The sequence below is a fragment of the Aedes albopictus genome, chromosome 2 (assembly GCF_035046485.1).
Source record: "Aedes albopictus strain Foshan chromosome 2, AalbF5, whole genome shotgun sequence".
NCBI classification, from domain to species: Eukaryota; Metazoa; Arthropoda; class Insecta; order Diptera; family Culicidae; genus Aedes; species Aedes albopictus.
Window position 1 is genome coordinate 66,452,743 of NC_085137.1, and position 23,254 is coordinate 66,475,996.

Below are 23,254 nucleotides of genomic sequence, written 5' to 3' on the forward strand. Positions count from 1 at the left end.
TATTTGCAGATGACACAGGAATCTCAGCCAAGGGGCGAAGTTTGCGTGTCATTTGTAGTAGATTGCAAAAAAGTTTAGATATTTTTTCTTCTTATTTGCAAAAATGGAAGATTTCTCCAAATGCTTCCAAAACTCAACTTATCATATTCCCACATAAGCCAAGAGCTCTTTATTTGAAACCCTCAAGTAGACATGTTGTCACTATGAGGGGAACTCCAATAAATTGGTCGGAAGAAGTTAAGTATCTAGGGCTCTTACTAGATAAAAACTTAACTTTTAAAAACCACATAGAAAGCATTCAAACTAAGTGCAATAAATACATTAAGTGTTTATACCCACTTATTAATAGAAAATCAAAACTTTGTCGCAAAAACAAATTTTTGATTTATAAACAAATTTTCAGACCGGCCATGTTGTACGCTGTCCCAATATGGTCGAGCTGTTGCAATACCAGAAAGAAGCAACTTCAGAGGATTCAAAATAAAATTTTGAAAATGATTCTGAAGTTGCCTCCCTGGTATAGCACTAATGAGTTGCATCAAATTTCTAATATTGAAACATTGGAACAGATGTCAACTAAAATCATTGCCAACTTTCGTCAAAAATCGTTGCAGTCTTCTATTGCTACGATTAGCTCTTTGTATAATTAATTTAAGGTGGGTTAGGGTTAGGATAAGTTGAAAAAAATGTATTTCTGACATGCAGGTGAAAAATAAAGCCTGCAAAAAATCTTAACTGCTACAGCAAATGAAATGTAATATGTTATTAATTAGTATTGATAATAGCTTAAATTTATTTCACCAAATTAGGATGATAGTGTGTTATAATACACAGAACACCTAGATTAAGTTGAAGAATGTAAAAATTGATTGAGATACTAATAAAGATTATTAAAAAAAAAAAAAAAAAAAAAAAAAAAAAAAAAAAAAAAAAAAAAAAAAAGTATATTGTGAGGCAAGCACAATGATACACTATGCCCAGGGAGTCGAGAAAATTTTCCCGACCGGAACGGGAATCGAACCCACCGTCTCCGGATTGGTGATCCATAGCTTTAACCACTATGCTAACTGGAGACCCCAACCATATCTTTTCCGTAAAATATTACACCAATAAAAACTGCCGATTGTCTAAAACAAATTCCTGAGTGTCCCAAAGTTCTTTCAAATGAATTAAAATTTCCTGATAATTTCAGATTTTGCGTGTATTTTTTTCAGGTGGTTGTTACTTTGGAGAAACTTATAGAAGAATTTATGTAAAAACATATAAAAACTAAAAACAAAATCGAATGATCATCCTCTGAAACAATTCTGAGAAGTCACTAGATCTTCTAGTACCTTAAAAATCTGGGAGAACTGCGTTAACCCTTTATAAGGCAGTGGCAACTATATTGCCACCTGCTGTTTGTATTTTTATCTGTGTTGTAACAATTTATTTCGAACTTTTTTTTTTGGTTTACGCAAAATTGGGATTACCAACAACGCCTGGTATTTTTTTTGTGCTAAACAAAGCTTTAACAACAATTTGGGAGCCATTTGTATTCTCAAAAATGGCTAAATTTGAACGCGTGAAGAAAATAAGCTCAAACTTATTGAAAAATTTTAGATTTGGTAAACATTTTAAGAAATAATCAAATTATGCGTTGACATGAGCTGAACAACACAGTTTATATTATGGGTTAAGCCCTAATCCACTCTAAAAAAATTTTCCGGCTTTTTGTCGAAGTAAAAAGAAGAAAAGTACCCTAAACGGGCAATGGCAAGAATATTGCCACCTCAAAAGCTCGTTTTTGCGGTTAACGGGCAGTGGCAACTATATTGCCACCTGGATTTTTGAGAGTTTCTTTCAAATAAAAATTGTTTTGTACATGTAATCATGTATATAATCATTTCCATGATAGTATGCGTTGTCAACTCTTCTAGTTTTATCGGCCTTATAAAGGGTTAACAAAGATTTGAAGAAATACTTATCCGTGGAATTTATTGAATCATTTTCTAAAGTAGCTACTTATAAAACTTAAAAAAAAAATCAATAGCACTTCAATCAAATTTCTGATAAAATCCTGTCGAGGTCTAGTGAGAATGCCTTGACATAATATGTATTTTTTAAAGGAGGAATTCCTGAAAGTAACTCGAATTTTACAGGATGAAGAAATTATACAAAATAAAACAGCTCGCGGAATAAAAAAAAACGATCCAGAAGACTAAAACACTTCGGAGCTTTACCAATATTTGTTCAAACAACAATGTTCTAGAAGAACTTACAGAAGAATTTCCAAGCCTGGAAAATTGGAAAACCAAACTATCCATAGATATCTTCTGTTAAATGTAATACAACTGCTTGTAAATAAAATTGATAAACTTTGTATGTACCAAAATTGTCCCAAAACAGATGTGAAGGGCAGGACATATTATGCCTTTTTTCTGAGTCAAAGCCCAGCAGACATTCCACTCCACAAAGCATTCACACGTTTTGGGTTTACCCAAAGTGACACACAATCACGATTCGTCCTCATTTGGAGACGCTAGATAAACTGCTGGTACGACCTGCACCAACCTCCACTGTGACTGTTCACTGCTGGAGTGGGAAGCAGTAGCAGTAGCAAAATGCCGCGCAATAGGTATACTTTGAACATAATTACGAAAGAGTAGCAGCTACGAGTCATCGGCGCACGTTAAACCAGGGTATGAATGGCGCTTATTGTTTCACCGCTGCGTTGCTGGTAGATAGATCTATGGGTAAACACGGAGTCGCGATCAGCTCCCCCAACGATCATTGGGAAAAAACGAGTGCAACTTGAAGCTATAGGTGGATGTTTGGTGGAGCTTTCAAATAGCGATTTATAAATGGCCTTTCAGTCTTCGTCGTTGTCGTCGTCGTCGTCGGTAGTCTTCGTCCTCATCAATGCGTCTCTCAAAAGCCAGGAGGGGCGGAAAAGCAAACAAACAGCGCAGCGCAACGCTGCGAAATGAATGGTTCGTGGGTAGGTGGGCTTCGGCAGCCAGCACAGCAGTGTGTGCAAATACGGCAGCAGTAGCGCGAGTGTGGGTGGTGGTTGACTTCAGGTGCAACTACTGGGCTGTGCTGAATGGCGGCAGTTGGCGCGGAGGTTTGCCGATTAGTGTGGGAAAGCTACTTTCCATCGTTGTTGTTTGTGCGCGGTAGTCGCGACTAACCAAAGCGGCTGTGACGACTGACTGACTGACTGTGGAGAGCGTGCGTTGAATTTAAATCAACCTGATTGGTGTTAATTGGATGTGAAAACATTTGTAGGGTTCCTGGTTGATCAGAGCGTGGTTTGTGCGCTGACAAGTTAATAATGGTGTGCTGAAATGGTTTGTTGGTGAAGATTACAATTGATTTGAACTTGTATGACTGAAAAAGTGTTTTTTTCTCCATGTGTCCCATCACGTGCAACTTTCTTCTTGGAATAGATCATCGCAAAATTGGCTTCACACTTCCAAATCAGTCCAATCGATGATGTTTGTATTCCAATTCATCTAAAGTACTCGTGCGTATTATCATCCAATTACTGTCGATCTGCTAACAAATTCAGCTGCCAATATCCGTATTTCGTACGTGCTTTGGCCCCTGTTTCCCCACCTGATTAGCATCCACTTACCTCGTTCAACGATCTTCCCGAACAGATTCTTCCCGCGGAGGAAATTCCTCGTCGAACAGTTCCACCGTCGATTCCGGAACTGATGCTGGCACTCGTTGATGGCCATGTTGGCACCCTTGGCAATGGCCGCCAGCACTCCCGGGTTCTCCCGTGCCAACCGACGCTGCTTCCGCCTCAGGGTGGCGTGGATCGCCGGGTCCATGTAGATCATCCCGTTCGCCAGCGGAGAAATGTTGTTCGGTTCTCCCGCCTTAGCTATTCCCCTGAAAGCAATCGAAGAAGAAAATCATCTGTTAAAACAATCCGAGCAGTGGAACACGGCAAGTGGAAGTTTGTTTTTCTCCGATATATCCAAATTCTTTCGGTCAACACTCGAACAATTCACCTGCCCACGTTTTGGAGTGGCAAGGCGAGGTGTTCGTTTGGAAAAAAGGCAGGTAAAAGGTAAACAGCGAACGGATCACCACCCGGAACGACGTCAGAAGATGGATGGATTAACTCTTCTCCTTGGACAGCGTCCGTTCAAGTTGAAGAACGATTCGGGCAAATATTGACCTAGGAAAGGACGCATCAAATTTCACACAATTCCGATCCGACATTGATTGGCCCAAGAATGGCAGGAAGTAACAAGTTTCAGTTTCAGTCAAGTCGAAGAATTTGGGAAATTTTGGTGTTCTTATTTGCACCGAAACGAACCCCTTCAGTCTTGACTCAAACTGCTCGAACCAACAGATTCGTGGACGCCGCGCAGTGGCGCTGATCACCCAAGCAAAGTTAGAGTCTCGTTACGAAATGGTTGTTGTTTTATGCAAATGAAGTTTGCTCACAAAGCTGTGTGAACTAGTTGTGAACGACGACGCACGACGCAATTGGGTGATAAATGGTAAACAAGCTACTGCGGGCCCATGCCCGGACCGGACCGCGACGCACTGGCGACACGACAATTCGGTGCGACAAATGTCTACAAAACGGTCAACTACCCACCACCACTTTGCGCTACAATTTCGGTAAGGTCGAACGAACAACGGCCAGTTCCTGGAAGCCGCAAAGGTGTGATTAACATTCATGCAGGAAAGTGGCTCATATTCCGGGGGTTTGGCATTCCTGACCACGCCAGCCACGCTTCATAACTCATTCGGTTAGTAATTTAATAATCATCTCGCGAGGCGGCGAAGAGTATGAAGACTGTACGTACACAACATAAGTACTTTTGGTGGTGCGAATAGCGGCGGTTGGTGGTCAGCAGGAAGCGAGGACAAATGGAACCACATCTTCGAGGTCTCTCCTCCGCAATCTCAGCTGCTACCATCACTGACTGTCCTCAACGCAGAATTGCATTAGACTGGTTCGCATCTTAGATATTGGAAACTTGTTTGGGTATCAAGATTGACTTGACTTGATCCTGGGCCAAAGTGTACTGAAAGGCTGATCATTCAAAAAACGAATTTTCGATAGAACACTCGGAGGGTCAAGTCACAAATACCAATCAACTAAGTTCGACGAATTGAGATGGTGTCTATATGTGTGTATGTATGTATGTATGTCTGTGCGCAAAAAAGTTCATCCACTTTTAAAGCACTTCGCATTGGCCGATTTTTCGACTTTTAACACGAATCGAACCAAAATTATACCGCATTGATTGCTATTAAAAATGATTCGGATCGATCAAGGCGTTTCGGAGTTATGGCCATTTTAGTGATCCGGACCAGCACCGGTAGAATTGACACCATCAGCATGCGACACATCGAACTGTGCCGATTGTTGTAACATTTAGCATGGTTAATGAATTTTGCACGGATAATTCCACGATGTCGGCCCAAAATTCAAAATGGTGGCTCAAAATTCAATATGGCGGCTGTTTAATGGTATTTTAAAATCTAAAACCATGCAATATGGGTATATTTGGTATGGGGAAGATGTCCGGAGTCCAATAACTGCGATCAGAATATCAAAGATAGAGATCTAAAATCCAAGATCCAAGAGTCTAAAAATAGCATCCAGAATAATCAAGATGGCGGTCCGATATCCACGACGGTGGCTGTTTAATGGAGTTTTTGGCTCTAAAACTATTCAATACGTGTATAAATGGCGGCTCAAAATTCAAGATTGCGACTTTTGATATGATTTCTGGATTTTTGTTGAACGTATGAAAGTTTGACATTCATTCACATGCCACTTGAATTTTGATGAAATGAGTTTTCGAAGGCACGAGAAAGGCGCCATAATCGCAGGGTGGATTAATATGGGTTTTTAATCTATATGAAGGCAAGGGTTACACCAACATTTCGAAAGTCCATGGTGCAGTTCCGAGACTGAACTATAATGCTCAAACTTCAATTTCCAATAAAATATATGAATTTTACAAAATATTACAACACAAATGTTGAGGGAAATCTGGAAAAGTTTGAAAGAATTGAAAATCTCTACAGATGCCTTAAAACTTCGTAGAAGTATGGAAAATGGATAGGTATGAAACTCCAAAAAATCTTTTCAAAAATTCAACATTTTTTTTTTTAAACTTCTGCACTGATTTAATTTACGTTCCATGATGAAACTCCAGAATTTTCTTAAATAAATAATACCAGGTAAATCGAAGTTCTGTTGAGTTGTTGAGAAATTTTATGAGTAAGAATTTTTCTGATATTTCCGAGTATTTTTCTAGAATGTTGTCCTTCCAATGTACTTCTTATGAGCTTTCTTCTTGATAACTTCCAGGGACATCGTCAGAATTTCCATATTCTAAATTCAAGATTTCTCGGAATGATTTTGGCAAAAAATCCCCCGAAGATTGCTCCAAGAATCCCGTTTGAATGCATTTCTGTCCACGCATTTCTTTGAAAATTTCTCCAGAATTCCAGAAATTTCTCAAGAAATTTCTCAAAATATTCATATTGAAACTACTGCACGAGTTTCTTCAGAAATTCGTTCGGAAATTTCTCCTGGAATTCTTTTGAAGATTGATTTAGAACATCTTTCAAGGATTGTTATGAAATCCGTGCATGTAATTATTGCTGATGTATATCATTAAAACTTGATGACATTTTTCTCATGAACATTATCAGAATTTCTGTCAGTAGTTTTTCCTTAGGATTTTTTCTGGAAATTTCTCATGAAATTCTTCTAGGAATATCGCCAAAGATTTCTTCAGGGATTCTAACGAAGATTTCTTTCAAAGATGCAGTTCCAGGAGATTTTTTTCACAGAGATTCGGAGATTCATTCAGGTGTTCTTTCATAAATTCCTCTAAGGGTTTCCTTCAGAAATTTAGTTTTTTTTTTTCAAAAAATATTTCTTTCATGGATTTCTAAAGTTTTATTTCAGGGATTCTTTCATATTTTTTTCTCTGTTGCTCCGAAGATACTCTCATTAATTACTGCATAAATTACTTCAGAATCTATTCCTGGGCATTTTTAAAGAAATCCTGATATGATTCGCAGAAGGTTCTCCTTTTCTTCCAGCTATTCTTTCAAAGATCCTTCAAAAACAATTTATTTAAAAAAATGTGATTTCAGCAAGCATTCCCCCGAAGATAACTCCAAGGATCCGTTTAGAACATAGGCTACCAAGCTTTCAGGTCGCGCGACCCCCTTTGGCAGCAGACGTAGTTTTCGCGACCCACCATAGAAATTTCCTCATTTGTTGTATGTTATAGTAAAATATTTTACTGTCCCTCACGACCCCCTGGACGAAGGCCGGCGACCTCCCTGGGGGGTCGCGACCCACAGTTTGGGAAACCATGCTTTAGAATGCATACCTGTTCATACATTTCTTTGAAAATTTCTCCAGGAATTCTTTTTGATGTTCCTTCCGAAATTCCAGGAGTTTCTCAAGAATTTTTCAAAATACTCATCATAAAACAAATCCCCGAGATTCTTCAGAAATTGGTTCAGTAAGTACTCGTGGGATTCTTTTAGGGATTTATTAGAAAAACCCTTCAAAGATTGCTCTGATAGTTCGTGCATGTAATTACAGTGTATCAAACAATTGTCCGTACAGCAATTTTTTGGTCAAAATAATTTTTCATTCAAATGTTTATAACTTTTTTATACGTCAATCAAAAACGCTGAAATTTTGACCAATCATGAATCATATATTAAGGCTCAATTGGTAAAATTTTGAGCGAGATCGAATAAGTTTTGTGAAAGTTATAAAACTTTTAGAAAAACTTATAATATTTTTGAACACATTTTTAAGACATTATATCTCAGTATGTACTCGATGAAACTTTTTCATTTTTTTGTGTGTTACAGCTGATAGCTAAGCCTTCCATATGCAGCTGCTTTTGAGGTTTTATATTCACTACAAAAAATATGAAAAATGTGCTTATGAAGTTGACGATTTTTAAAAATTTACCATATTTTGCACATATAATCTGCCAAACGTTTTCCACCAATAAAAGTGCTTTAACTGAACGAAAAATACATAGGACCTACTCTTCATATGAAGTTTAGTAGGTCCTATATAAAAATATTACATTAAGAGAGTTTCGAAACGTTGAAAACATTTGGCACTTTTATTGATCAAAATGTGATAAATTTCCAAATGACACTCTGAACATATACAGAATTTTCATATTTTTTGTAGTGAATATAAAACCTCAAACGAAGCTGCATATGAAAGCCTTAGATATAAGCTGTATCACAAAAAAAAAATGAAAAAGTTTCATCGAGTACATATCGAAATATAATGTTTAAAAAATGTGTTCAAAAATTTTATAAGTTTTACTAAAAGTTTTATAACTTTCAGAAAACTTATTCGATCTCGCTTAAAATTTTACCAATGGAGTTTTAATATGTGGTTCATGATTGGTCAAAATTTGAGCGTTTTTGATTGACGTATAAAAAAGTTATGTACATTTGAATGAAAAATTATTTTGACCAAAAAATTGCTGTACGGACAATTGTTTGATACACTGTATAGTTGGTGCATTTCTCTAACAGTTTTCGTTAGATTTTTCCCCAGGAATATTATCAGAATTTCTGTCAGGAGTTTTTTCTTAGGATTTCTCCACGATTTTTTCTGGAAATTTCTTATGAAATTCTTCTAGGAATACCTCCGGGAATTTCTGAAGCAGCTCCAACAAAGATTTCTTCAAAAGATGGAATGCCAGGAGTTTTTTAACAGAGATTTGGAGATTCTATCAGATATTTCTTCAGAAATTCATCGAAGGGTATCCTCGAAAAATTCAGACTTTTCCAGGAAGATTTTTTTGGAATTATTTCGAATACTAAGGTGTTTTTTTTTCTTCAGAAATTCATCGAAGGGTATCCTCGAAAAATTCAGACTTTTCCAGGAAGATTTTTTTGGAATTATTTCGAATACTAAGGTGTTTTTTTTTTCAGGCATTTAATATGAAATTATCTAGGGATTGTTTGAGGTTTATTTCAGAGATTCTTCAAAAATTATGTCCGGTGATGCTCCAGAAATTTCTCCGAAGAATCTCTCAACAATTCCTTCATAAAATACTCCAGAATCTATTCTTGGGTATTTTTCTTCGAGTTTTTATAGAAAACCTAATATGAATACCCGCAGGAGGTTCTCCTTTTCTTCTATGTATTCCTTTAAAGATCCTTTGATAATTATTTTTTCAGAAATTTGTGCAGAAGTTCTCTAAGAAAAATCCTCCAGGATTTTTTTTTATTTTTGCAGGATTTCATTTAGAAATTTTTCCTCCACGGTTTTTTCTTGGAATATTTAAAAAAAATATAAAAGAAATTTTTATACGAATTAACCCAGAGGTATCTCCAGGAGTTCTTCCAAAAATTCTTTCAGAAAACCCTTCAAGGATTCTTGAGAAATTTTAAGAACGTTTTTTTCAAAAAATCCACTAGTGCCTTAGTCTATAATTTCTGCGGAGATTTCAACAGAGAGAATCCTTTCAGAGTTCCTCCAGAAGTGTCTCATGATTTTTTTGGTTTTGGTTTAGGAATTAAGGAGGTATAATAGAAAGGGTTTTGAGGAATTTCCCAAGCATTCATCCAGGAATTCCTCCAGAGATAACTTCAGGAATTGTTTCAAGAATTTATGTCCAGGAATCTCTACAGAAAATGATGAAGTATTTCTTGAAAGAAGCTCAAAAGATATCACCAGGAGTTTTATTAAGAAGAGATCCCTTGAGACAATCATCGAGAGATTTTTTTAGAATTTCTATCAGAAATTGTTTCGAGATTTTTTTTAATCCCTGGAGGAATATCTTAACCAAAGACTGCATGAATCTTTGAAGAAATTCCATGAGATATCTGTTGATTAATATATTTGGCGAAGCCACGGTAGCAATTTCTATGAAAAATCCATGTAGGAATCTCTGCAGGAATCCCTGAAGGGATTTCTCATGGAGCTCTTATAAAAGCTATTAGAAGAATTTCCGAAGGAATCATTTTAGACGGATTTCCAAAAAACTCCATGAAAGAACTTTTGCAAAAAATCCATCACTGAAACTTCTGAATCGCCATAATTTCGAAGATATTTTTGAAAGAATCCCTGACGGAATATCAGAAGCAGGGATGCCAGATTGTTTTTATCAAAAATCTGTTTCAATACAGATTTTTCTGTATAGCCGTATTTGAGTGTATAGCAGACACCGAGAGGCCTAGATTTCAAAAAAAAAACTAACACAAATGTACTACTTTTTGACGACTTTTAATTAAAACTGGTATTTATTTTTCTAAAACATGTGTATAAATGTACAAATTTCCATAAATTCTTTAAAGTTTAAGCATCAATTTATAAAATTTTATTGAATTTATTGAAAATAACTTCAAACTTTCTGAAGAATTCTGTATCACTTTTTAAAAATCTGTATTTTCCTGTACTCTGTATCTTGTCTGTATAGAAGGTCAAAAATCTGAATAATACAGATAAATCTGTATATATGGCATCTCTGATCAGAAGGAATCCGAGCAGGAATTTCTAAATGAATCCCGGAGGAAAATTTTTCAGAAATCTCCAGTAGAACATCCGTACAAATCTCGGAAAGTACTTTTAAATGAATCTGTAGAGGAATATCTGATGAAATCCTTGGGGAACTCTTGAAGTAATCCCAGCAGGATTTTTTAAGGATCTTCTTGGCGAAGTTTCTTTATTTTTTTATTTTATTTATTTATTCAACGTCTTCAACTAATACTAGCTGTACAGACTTGAGTATGATCTAATATAAACTATCAATCTAGACAATTACATCCCGAACGTTACCATATTCATACAGCATACAAAAATATTACAATACAATATTCAATATTCAAACAACATAAAAATGATACATGAATCCAGCACAACTACTTCAAATTACAAATGCGATAAACAGCTCTACAATTCACAAAACAAGTTACGGTTTCCAAACGTTGCAGCGAAAATTTGTGAAGAAATTCTTGTAGGAATACTTGGAGAACGATTGGATAAACTTTGATAAAGATCTCTAGAAAGAAAAACTCTTGAGATATTTCGAAAGAAATCCCTGTCGAGATTTCAAGGAAACATTTCTGAATAAATTCCTAAAGGAATCCGTGTAGAAATACTTGAAGGTATCGTTGAAGGAAGTGCCTAAGATTATTTTTGGAAACACATATAGGAATACCTGGAGGAAGTCCTGAAGGAGTCTCTGTATGAACTTCTGCAGGATTTTGTGGATAAATCCCTGTAGAAATTGCCAAACATATTCTGGTGGGAAATGTTGATGGAATCCTTAGAGCAATTCCACAACAAACCTCTGGTGGACTGCTTATACAAATTTCTAAAGGAATCTCTGAGAAATTGTCTGAAGAAACCACAACAACGAATAGAAATACAAAAAGAAATACATGAAATAATCTTTGAAAGAGTTTCAAACATAATCCATGCAAAAAAAAAACTCCGAAGGAATTCCTGGAGAAATTGCCGAAAGGTTTTTTGAACGAATCCATAGCAGAATTTCGGGCGGAGTTTCATAAGGAACCCATGGAAATCTACATAAAAGAATTCTTAAATATGCATGAGAAATTCTGAGGGAGTCCATGAAGCAACTTTGTAAGCAATCCATAGAAGATGTCGTAATGGAGGAATCACTGGATAAATTTATGAGGAAATCTCATAAAGAATGTCACAGAATCTCTAGGGAGAGTTCTAAGGGAATCCCATTAAGGATTTCTGAAGGAAACTATGGAGGATTTTTGAAGAAGACTGTGGAAGATTTTCTAAAGAAATTTATCGAGGCATGTCTGGAGGAATAACGAACTATCGATTTTCTGAAGGTCGAAAGCATTTCTGAAGGTATCTGTGGATGATTTTTTGAAAGAATTTCCGTACGGAGTTTTTGAAGAATTAACGGGCGGATTCCTGAGGAAACCCATAAAGCTTTTCTAGAGGAGTTCCTGAGAAGCTTCTAGAGGTCCTCTAGATGTGATTCTGAAGGAAGTTCTTTAACGATTTCTGAAGAAACCTATAGTAGATGTCCCAAAAGAACTTTCAAAAAAAAAAAAATATCCTGGAAAACCTTCTGGAAGGAATTTCTGAAAGATTTTCTATGGGAATCCAGGGAGTAATTTCGAGAGGAATCCAAGGAAGATCTTAAAAGGAGTTGTTAAATTTAAATCTGGGATAATCTCTAGAAAACTTTGGAGAAAATTCTAACCGAAAGTTATTAAGGAATTACTGGAAAAACTGTGTAATGAATTACCAGAGAACCATTTTCTTCGCATTCCTGGCTGAATTTTTGTTTTATTCTCTGGGAAATTTTCTGAACCAGTCGCTTTGGGAATTGCTGTTGGATTTTTTACAGGAATCCATGGAGAAATTTCTGATGCTATCCATGCAATTGTAATTTTGAAATATTTTTATTCCCTGCAAAGTTGCTCAGACGTTAAAAACAGAATTGGTGATTCAACCATTTGTTGTTGAATTCGCGCTCGGCTGCTCTAGTTATTAATTGAATTCTTTGTCTCGGGATCCAAAGCAGATAAAAAAGTGTCATATTTAGCACACATTTTCAGAAAGTCAAAAGCAATCTGGCAATGCACCAATTAGTTGACAATTTCGCCACTATTTGACACTAGTGATGAATCATAGCTTTGAAGTGCTCCACCTCGTGATCCAAAGCAGATAGAAGAGTTTCATCTTCGGAAAAGTTTTTCAGGAAGTCAACAGCAATCCTTTGATTTACCAATAAGTTTAAAGTTCAAGTCGCCTTCCAGAGATGTCCCCGCACCACGAACCAGTCTAACGCGGTCCCGGGGTACGTGTGTGACAAAGTGGTATTGCCATAAAATCGCCCGCAATGATCATAAAAAGAGCGAACTGTGACTGACTGCCCGGTCCGAATCGGAACTCGGACCATCATCATGCGCGCCGCCGCTGCCACCGAGAGCATGTTGGGTTTGTTGAATGTTTAATAAGCTGCCACCACCGCGCCGCATCACGCCGTGTGACTGGAGATGACTTCTGAAATGACTGAAAAGATGCTGTGGCTGCTGGGGAAGATGCTCCTGGCGGCGGCGGCGGTGGCGATGATGGAACGATGGATGGCATTTTGTCGTTTGCGCAGTCCGCCAAAGTCGCCACAATTGGACAAAGTGTGAGCGCGGGTCGCTTTCGCAATGCGTCTCGTCGTGCAGATATGCGCGTACAGATTAGTGACGGTTGGGTGGCAGGCCTTGATGAGACTGTGGGATGGCGTTGACAAACCCCGTACGGGCGGCGGTGGTGGCGCTCTATCCTCAAATGGACATTTGGGAGATTGCAATCGCGCGTGGCTCTGGGACCTTTCTCGGAAGGTGAAAGAAAGTGAGGAAATTCAGATCGATGGCGCCTTCCGTAGAGACAGTTTCTTTTCCGCTGTTTTAACATTTGGAGTTTATAAGAATTTGGAATTCAATAAGTAATTTTATGCTTTGATACTACTTAAAATGTTCAAGTATCAATAGGAAACTACGGATGAAAATAGAAGTAAAAAACTAAATGGTGGAAGCGGCATAATGACGAACATTTAAATGTTAACCTCGGAACTGATACAAAAGCGTTCTTGCAGTTCTACGTATTCGTCAAACTGAAACTCCACTGTTTTCGCCTTTCAACATTGATGAACACACCCACCCAAACACACCATGCCAATTGTCGCCATTTACAAGCGCAAGTACTTGTTGTAACATTCCTCGCCAAATGCTTTCAGAATGACATCACGTACCATCGATTGACTCATCGAACGTCACTACCTCATTGCATACAAATAAGGCCATCGGCACCCCCTCAACCTATCAAGCTCATCGTTCTCCCCGACGGAAAATTATCTGCTCCTCAAAACATCTATCGTCAATCAAAGTTCCGAAGCTGTTAGTAGGCAATCTTTATGGCACACAGACTCATATTGATTCACGGATATATTTAGCCAAACATTTCCTCCCAGATGCACCGCACGAACTCAGCCAGCACCGACGGACGGGATCGAGTTCGATGATATCACACCAAATTATGTCGTTAAACACACTAACGTAGTAGCTACCTGCTTAATTTATGTAAACCTTCCGAAAACTTCACCATTAAAAAAGAGAGCCCATTAGCTTCTCCCTCCCCATTAGGCACTCTGTTTTCCCGTACCATCACCACCATCGCGCAGGTTAATCGCTGGAAGTTGGGTTTACGTCATTTTTTTTACGACGGGGTCTTCTGTTTCTGGCTGGTTGTTTCGATACTGATTAATTGGATATTTATGGACCACTTGCTGATTGACGGACTGACTGACTGACTGAGTGACTGACTAGATCGAGCAGGGGTTACACGATGTGGATGGGTTCAAAATGTGAACTCTCGTGAGATGCAATAGCCAAGCTGACGTCCGAACAGGATGCTGAATTAGAACCACTTTGAGATTTAAATTTACACGTATATACATTGGAAAACGTGGATATTGGGGCTTGCGTTTGATTCACAATAGGATACACTGCACATGCGAGAAAATTTTTGCAAAAAATACGAGAAGTACTTTCAAATAAAATTATCAAGGAATGTGTGATGGATGATCATGCTGAGGGAGACGGGTTCCATTCCCGGTCGGTCCAGAAACTTTTTGTAAGGGAAATTTCCTTGGCTTTCGTAGGCATAGACTATAATCGTGACTGCCACATGTCAGAGGAAGCCTTCAATTACCTTATACATATGGGGAAGTGCTCATAGAACAATAAGCTGACAAACAATCTTTGTCACAGTACGCCAAGAAAAATAATAAGAAAAAGAATAAGAAGTTTAGTAAAAAAAAACTTGTTATCACTAAGTACGTAATTGAGATAAGCATTTGCAAAAAAAAAATAGCAATCGCATTTCGGTAGGATTAGAACCTACGACTCTTCATTCATCAGGCAGGTGCTCCAACCAACTATACCACAAATCTGAATAAGTGTATGTGGAACAGCAAAGCATAATTAATCGAAACCCAAATCATGATCATTCATTGTCTATCGCAATTTTGCATTTCTTCCGGTTTTGAAAGTAATCTCTAAATGTAGGGGAACAAAGCCCAAAATGCCAAGATGGGGTAAAATGGCCCAACTCATAAAATCATTCCTGATTGGGACTTGATCACTACTATAGGTGAATGGTGTCAAGATATGTTTGCATCGAACATTCTTCTAGAAGCTAGGCCATCAAACCCACGAAAAATCTTTTGATTTCCCAATGAAAATTGGCAACTTCCGGTTTTTCGTGCTTGCAATTAAGGTTTTCTGGTGATTTTATTACCAGCCAAGTGTTTCCATCGAGATTAAGGCACACATGGAGGCGCATGGTTGTTGATGTCTACGCTTTCCATGTTCGATGGGCTTTTAGATTGTAGTTTAATCAAAAAGTTTACTGAATAAAGTATTGCTGTGTGCATTCAAAATGCAAATGTGGAAGCACCAAATGCGGTAAGGTTTTCTAACAAGTAACCCGATGTCAGTTGAAGCTTTCGAATCCTAGGTTGGCGGTGATATGAACTATGCTGCCGTAATTCTGCAAAGTGACGTAAGCGACATTGATAGTTTTGGCCCATTTTTTGGTTATTATGCATAAAACTCTTGCTGATCCTCTAAGTTTCTTTCCATAGATGATAGATTACGATTAGATCTTGCATTCTAATACAGCAAGCCTACCACAGTGTTATTTTTATACCAGATATTTTGAATGGCGCTTACGTCACTTTGCAGAATTACGGCAGTATGGTTGCTACGTTGCCTTTGGTAACATGTGTTACCGCGTTTGAAGCGCATTTGGGCACCGTTTGCATCTTGAACGCACACAGCAATAAAGCTCGCAGACGCATACCAAAACCGTGAGAGAGCTGTGAGCACAAGGTGAGTATGAATTTCACGAATTTTACTCACCTCGTACTCACAGCTCTCTCACAATTTAGGTATGCGTCTGCGGCCTTTACTTTATTCGGCAAACTTTTAGATTAAACTACAATCTAAAAGCCCTTCAAACATCATTTTTTGATAGCATGCTTCTGGACTGAGATAGAAGCAAGTGAGTATCACTCTTACAAGTGAGTATTCCCAACACTGTCTACGGCCTTCGTAAGCAGCAGAAGTCCCATAGCTTGCATACGAAGACAAAATTCATGTCGTTAAAGACAATCCTTTCGGTTGCTCTATACACTATCAAGACATGTACATTCAAGAAGTTGACCAGAGTGCGTTTAGGGTCTTGGAACGTAAGGTGCTGCGGTTTTGTCACGTCGCAAGGATTGCGGAAGAACGACAGCCAGTACAGTACCAGGGCGATACCGACACCTCCGTGGAAGGCCGCGTTCAAGATGACTTTTTGCTGTTGTGAGGACATAAGAGCACTCAATATCCAGGGGGACTAGAAACGATGGGGTCAAGACCGAATCCAGTGGAGAAAAATACTTCTACCGCCGTAGATTCAACGAAGCTGATTGATGGGGTTAGAAGAAAAGGGGTGTTAATGACAAAAACTCACTTTCGAGTAAATGAGGTTTAAAGTTTTTCACCAATTTTCAATCCCATACAAAATGTATGGAGTTTCAAAATCGACCCAATTTTCTCCGAATCATTGTAATTTTTCTAATCATCGTAAAAATAATCTTGAAAAAGTTTTTGAAAGCTTGAAATCTAAGAAATTCTTCGATATGCTCAGCTCAAAATCGACAAAATGGTCACATGCATCTGGGCTCCTCAATTGTAGCCTCGAAAGTATTCAAGTCAGCATGTGCCTACCGTGGATTTGATCGCGAAATTGGAATTTTTAACACACGTTGCACTAGCTAGACTGCTAGACTACCACCAGCGGCCAACGATGGTGGCTAGTTACGCGAAACGATTTGCTATAAAACCTAATTAATTTATCAAACGGCTAGTAGAACCTGAGACCCACTCGCTCGATACCTAGTTGATCTTTCATATTTGTTTCGCCGCGCTTGTCCGTAACTATTAATCAAATCGGTAATCATTTTCCTGTTCCTGATCTGACTACCAGCCCTCCTCTGCTGGCTGCCATCCGCTTCCACCTCATCGGTCGTCCGGAGTCCTTCTCTAATCCCACAGCCCCGGACACGCAAAAAATTATGGCCTGTCGAATGAGAAATGACACAACAGTGTTAATTTGTCATTTATTACGCCATTAACAAATGCCCCGATCTGTTCTGTTCGTCGTCCATATGTCGGTGAGCTTCAACGGGTTCGTCGCTTGCATTCCCACCCGTTGAAGTCTTTTGTCCGTTAGACAGTCACCGAAGGTTCTCCCATTTATTCAAATTAGCCTAATTAGACACATTGCTGCCCGAAAGAAGTCAACACAATTCGCACCATCCCGAAAAAATGCAATAAATTCTTCTACCGCTCTAAAAAGGACATCAATGTGGTGCATTCGCGGAGATCGGCGGCGGCCACTGCGCGCTGGAGAAGGTGGGAAATAAATTGTTGTGCGTCGTTAACAAGCAGGGTACTGCCGCACACGTCCCGGTCTCGATTTCCCATGTTAAAAGTTGACAAGCAAATTAATTGCATTTCACGCCCGGTGATAGATGCGCGGTTGCCGGACCAAGAAAAAAAAAAACAGCCAATCAAGCGGGTGATTATCGCCGCGATCCGAAGTGACCTGATTTTTCTAGAGAGGGGAAGATGGGGTTGAAGTGCCACTTGCCTCTATCTTTATCTACAACTATGTACTTCGTTTAATTAGTTATTTTTCAAGTTCAGAAATCGAATCTTAATCTTCAAGCAACAATTTTGAATAATTTTGCTTGGAAGAGGTTTTGAGAACCATCGTAGAACTTTAGATCACTGCAGAACAGTAGTTCACCCAAGTAACACAACATGTTCTATAGGAATTATTTCGACTCCAATATGACCAGTTACTGTGTTTTGGTTCATAACAATAAAACCGTTTTTCAGACAGATATATGACCGAAAAAGCGCAGAAGGTGGAGCTTCGGCAACATATTTGAGATGTTATAATCATGTTCTATATGGATCAAAGCATACTTAATAGTGTTTCTTAGTATGTTTTACAGTACATAATTCTGACAACTTTCAATAAACAAACTACACGTCTTCTTTTTCTAATTGAGAATGAAAATTCAATTTCTTTTCTAAAGCGTAATGTTTGTTGCATACAACTATGTTTTAAAATGTCAAAAAAAAACTATTCAAGTGCAAAATATGGCTTGCGATATTATTTCAGCTAAATTATTTCAACTTAAAATTGGCTTTCTATGACCAGAAATTGTGGTGCGAGTCATTTTTTCTGGTGAAACAGGCATTTGTACTTCGATAAATTTAATGCGCCTTATAAACACGTATCTTTGAAGGATAATAAAATAAAACAAATTAAAACCATCGTTTTACTTGAGCATGTGTTTTCCTAAATAATATTTCTAATTCCTGCAAATAATCATACATCATGGATACAAATGGGATATTTGACTGTAAATTTTATATATATATATATATATATATATATATATATATATATATATATATATATATATATATATATATATATATATATATATATATATATATATATATATATATTAAAAGTATTAATGAAAAATAAATGGCATACTTGGACATGGCATGCTAAATGATTCGAGATATGATTAGAAATTAGCTTAATGCTTACCAATATGGAAAATTTGTAAATATAAATTGAGAATATTCCTTTTACAATGTCATACATATAGTTATCACAATTTATATGGATACGAATGAAGAAATTTTAAAGTGACATACACATGCAAAATTGACATTGGCAGAGGAAGCTTTAAATAAATAACTGTGGAAGTGCTCGTAGACTAACACTAAGCTGAGAAGCAGGCTTTGGTCCAGTGTTGACAACGTCAGAAGAAGAAGAATATGTATTTCACATTTTTGGGCTGATTTTATAAACGAAAATTTGACAGGAGGTTGTGTCACTACCTCGTGGAAATCAATATCATTATCAACATTGTTGTCGGTTCGTTAAATGGGTATTGCATCTTGCTTTGCTCTTTAGATTACCGTGCAAATGTTCAAACGTTTAAAATATTTGTTCACACGTCAAACACCAAAGGAAGTAGCAAGTAAACAAACCGATTATTCCATGCACCACCCAAAAAGTGTAACCGACGCTGAAAAATTCTAGCAGAGAAACGAACCAATGTATGCTAAAACTGGTGGGAACATATTGTGGTGGGACAGAAAATTCTTGCAGGGGGTCGAATACGGTCGAATGCAATAATTTTTCATAAAAAAAATGCGATGAAAGTCGATAAGAATTTCCATCAAGAAAAATGGTACACTATTAGTTTTTCCAGGATGATAAAATTGATGTATGCCGTCGAGCCAATTGAATTTTTTATTAATTAATACAATCAAAATTGTAGAGCATTGGCACGGTAAAAGTATAGTTTTTGTTCTTAATTTATTACATATTGAACATCATATCGACATTTTTATGATCGATGGTGTAACATAGCCTAGTTAAAAAAAAATGACTTTAGTTTATGTTACATATGTTTGTTTACATATTGAAAAAACATCAATATGACTTAATGTAAACAAACAAAACATATTATGTTTAACAAAAACTTCATCGAATACAAGTATTGAAAAACAGTCTGAAAATGTTACTCATATATGACTTATGAAACATACTGAATATGTCATCATGTTACACATGTTTGCATACATACTGCAGAAACCCTAAATATGACTTCATAAGAACAAATGAAACATATTATTTTTCGACAGAACTTAACCAAAACCAAGACTGAAAGTATTACTCTAATACGACTTATCAAACATATTGAGTCTGTTGAGCTGTAGAGGGGCTTTCATTTGTTTATCGTGTGGTAGGCATGAATAAATTTAAGGAAGCTTCGTTTGCGATCTACGTCACTATTGACTCCATTCATCTTATTCAAGCAAACTTATACCATTATCATGAATAGCAAAACAAATCCTCCTGATAGTGCTACGGGTTGACGTAAGTGGTCTGAAGTGGTATTTGAAGAAACTTTTACAGGAAGACTCAAGCCATTTTATGTCGTAAAATATAAATGTGACCTGCAAAATATTGTGATAGTTTATATATTTATTGAAAGTTCGCGTGCAATACAGGAAATATGTTGTTATGTAAAACCCAATAAATTGGAGTGTTGTAATGTATTTGCATTTATTAGCGAAACGATAAGATGAAGATATGACGAAGCCACAGCTCGAATTTTCATGAGCACAGATCTGAAGAACCGAAGGTCCCTACCGAGAAAATGTTTGATGAACATATTAAGACAAATATAAAACTTAATCAGACTTGTCATATTGCGGCAAAATAAACGTTATTAGAACATATCCAACAAAATTGATAACAACATGTTAGATTTGTTTGAAAAGACAAAATATTTACTCAAATACGACTTCTTAATAAGAGATCATTAAAGACTAGTTTTTGGAATCATGAATATGACTTATACAAGACAACATTTGTTTTGAAAAACTTTGAAACAACTGTTATAGGACAAAATGATTAGTTTACGACTTCTGATTATGTTTTCGGTGTTACTTGGGCAGTCTGCTTTCCGGTCATTTTAGAGCTCTCCTACTATCTGGTTGTATTGAATGATGTGAGACCCCAAGACAGCCCAACTAACTCTGCTTTCCCCTTTCGCACCGAAGTAATCATAATCAGACAGAATCACCCAGGTTTTATTTCACTTGTTCAAAGAGACCTGTTGACGCAATTAAGACCTTCTCATGCTCTCTCGAGACTCCACGGAGACCGTCAGACCCATTGCCATCCCCAAAGACACAGTTTTATGACCAGGTGGAGGGACCATTTCGTTGCGTCCAGAGATTGTGATCGATTCGGGTCGCAACGCAGCAACGGTACCACAAGCCGGAGAAAAGGAGAGTGATGCAATTGTGCAACACAATGCTGCAATTAAATCGCGCCCCAAACCGAAGGGCGAAAGTTTAATTTAATTAGCGCAAAACTATGTGCTCCAATGACGACGACGACGACGACGACTGGGAAAGGAATGACACAGCGAATGAATACAAATCAATTGCGCTGACAGACCACGGTGACGGTGGGGGACTCTCGATCGGATGCAAATCTGCAGCGTACGATCGAGGAGGCGCGAACTTGCACTGAAAGCCGTTCCACGGACGAGGCGCGAAACGGGCGCGAGGATGAAAATGTAACCGAGCGCATATAAATTACGTTAACGAGTTCGTTTAGTACCCCTTATGATGCTGGTTAAATAATAAAACTAATTACACAAATAATTATAATCAACGTTGAGACGATGATTACAATGTTGATTACAACTGTCGGGAACGGTGGCAGTTTGGAGTCATGTTTTTATGGACTGACATGGTTTATCTACTTGTCAGAAGGGAAAATTACGTACTCGTATATTGTATCTAGATTCGAGTGAAGATATCGCAGGTTTTATATACGATGGTAATAATTGCAATATCGTTTTGCTTGATTCTGAACCCAATTTTACAAAGAATCTTTCTTAAATTTTGAATGTTTTTGATAGCAATACAAAGCAATAGTTTTCAATTCAAAACGAAAGTCATGGACTTCTAGCAATGAACACAGTTTTTCAAGCATATGCATAGGCTGATTCCAAAATCATGATCCAAACAGTTTTAAAATTTTATTTGAAATCGCACTTGAGAAAAATAACTTAGATAAATGAAGATTACATGACGTGTAAATCTCATTATTTTTATCTGTGCAGATATGGTGATAACTAGGCCCGTAATTGACATTTGAGTGAAAGTATAGCAACACTGAAAAGAAACAATGCTTTATTAAATTTATGATTGATTTTCTCTTTTTTTAATCGTGTAAAAGTAATGAAAAAAGCACAATTTCGATTTCTAGCCCATAGCGCCACTGTCGGTTGAATGTTGGATGTTGGTAGACTGACTGACTGCCGGCGAGCTAATTAGGTGTGCTAGCATACCCCGAGCTGGCCAGTAGGTTATGGAACGAATATAATTACCGTAGTGACTGCTGTTGCTATTGCAGCTGAGAATCGATCGGTCGATTGATTGGATATCGGTTCTCCTCAGTTAGTTAGTGATTGGTATATGTATACTACTAGGTCGTTCGTTGGAGCAGTGCTATAGGTTTTTCTGTTAGACATATAATGGCACGGGTGTCTTAATCGTTGTCGATGTCGTTCTATTTAATTGTTATTAATTATTGGATAATTTATGGTCGTACTAACGAGATGTTGCAGTTTGATTAGCTGGATGCTGAGATTGCATGGCAAATACGTCCATCAAAATCCGCAATTTATGGTTCATAAAATATCAACACGATAAGCTTCCAGCTGATGTTGACTTGTACTCGTGATGCAACTCGACCCCACGAAACCTAACGCAACAAAAACTGTGCGTAAATTCTTCCACGGACCGGGCATAATCCGACTCGTCACGTAAAACCTTTCCGCTCGACCATAACCTTCGCAATCACCCACGGACAGCCCATCTCTCCGCGCACGTCAGAAACACTGACGAGTGACCATTCACGCACATTTCGATTTCAATTTTCGTCGCTTGTCGAAAATCTCGCGTTCCGGTGCCTTTGCCAGTGCCAGTGCCAGCAGTGGCCTTCCATCAGAGCGATGTAAAAAGTGCGACCAACCGAACTTCTCTCAATCGTTTCTACAAGATGCGATGTCTCCGACGCGACCGAAGGTGGATACGGACACCGGAGGCAGCACAGCAAAACATGTGTAAATTTTAATTTGAAAGAATTTTACAATTTCATTTTCGCGGTTTGTCGCGGTTGTCCTCCAGTTTGGAAATTGATGATTTATGCACCGTGTAGTGTCCCGAATTGGAATCGGTTCCTTGACTGTTATCTTAATTTGACTGATTACCGGTTTTAATTTGAGGAACCAACAATGTTACGCAAACACCAATTCTGAAATAAGCACGTGATAAGGCATACCAAATTTGGTAGATGATAAACAAACTTTGCTTCAATATTTTACCAAACTTGTACTAACTGTACTAAATATTTCCATTTTCCTAATAAATAGGGTATTGGTTCCCTTATTAAGCATGTGGCTCCCATTTTCATCCTACGAAAAACAAAAGATTGAAGCGCTGTTTGTTTTGTTTCTTATTTTTGTATTTTTTGTTAGAAGTGAGTACCCATGAAAACAAA

General features: G+C 37.7%; 1 protein-coding gene across 1 annotated transcript in view; it reads right to left on the minus strand.

Moving 5' to 3' along the window:
- Positions 1-947: 947 nt before the first annotated feature.
- The window catches only part of LOC134287617 (protein wingless-like), a 37,521-nt gene continuing 15,214 nt past the window's right edge, over positions 948-23,254 (minus strand). Inside the window, exon 2 of the mRNA XM_062849766.1 lies at positions 948-3,882. Within this exon, the coding sequence (XP_062705750.1) occupies positions 3,519-3,882 (364 nt within the window). The 3' untranslated portion in view covers positions 948-3,518. The remainder of the gene's footprint in view (positions 3,883-23,254) is intronic.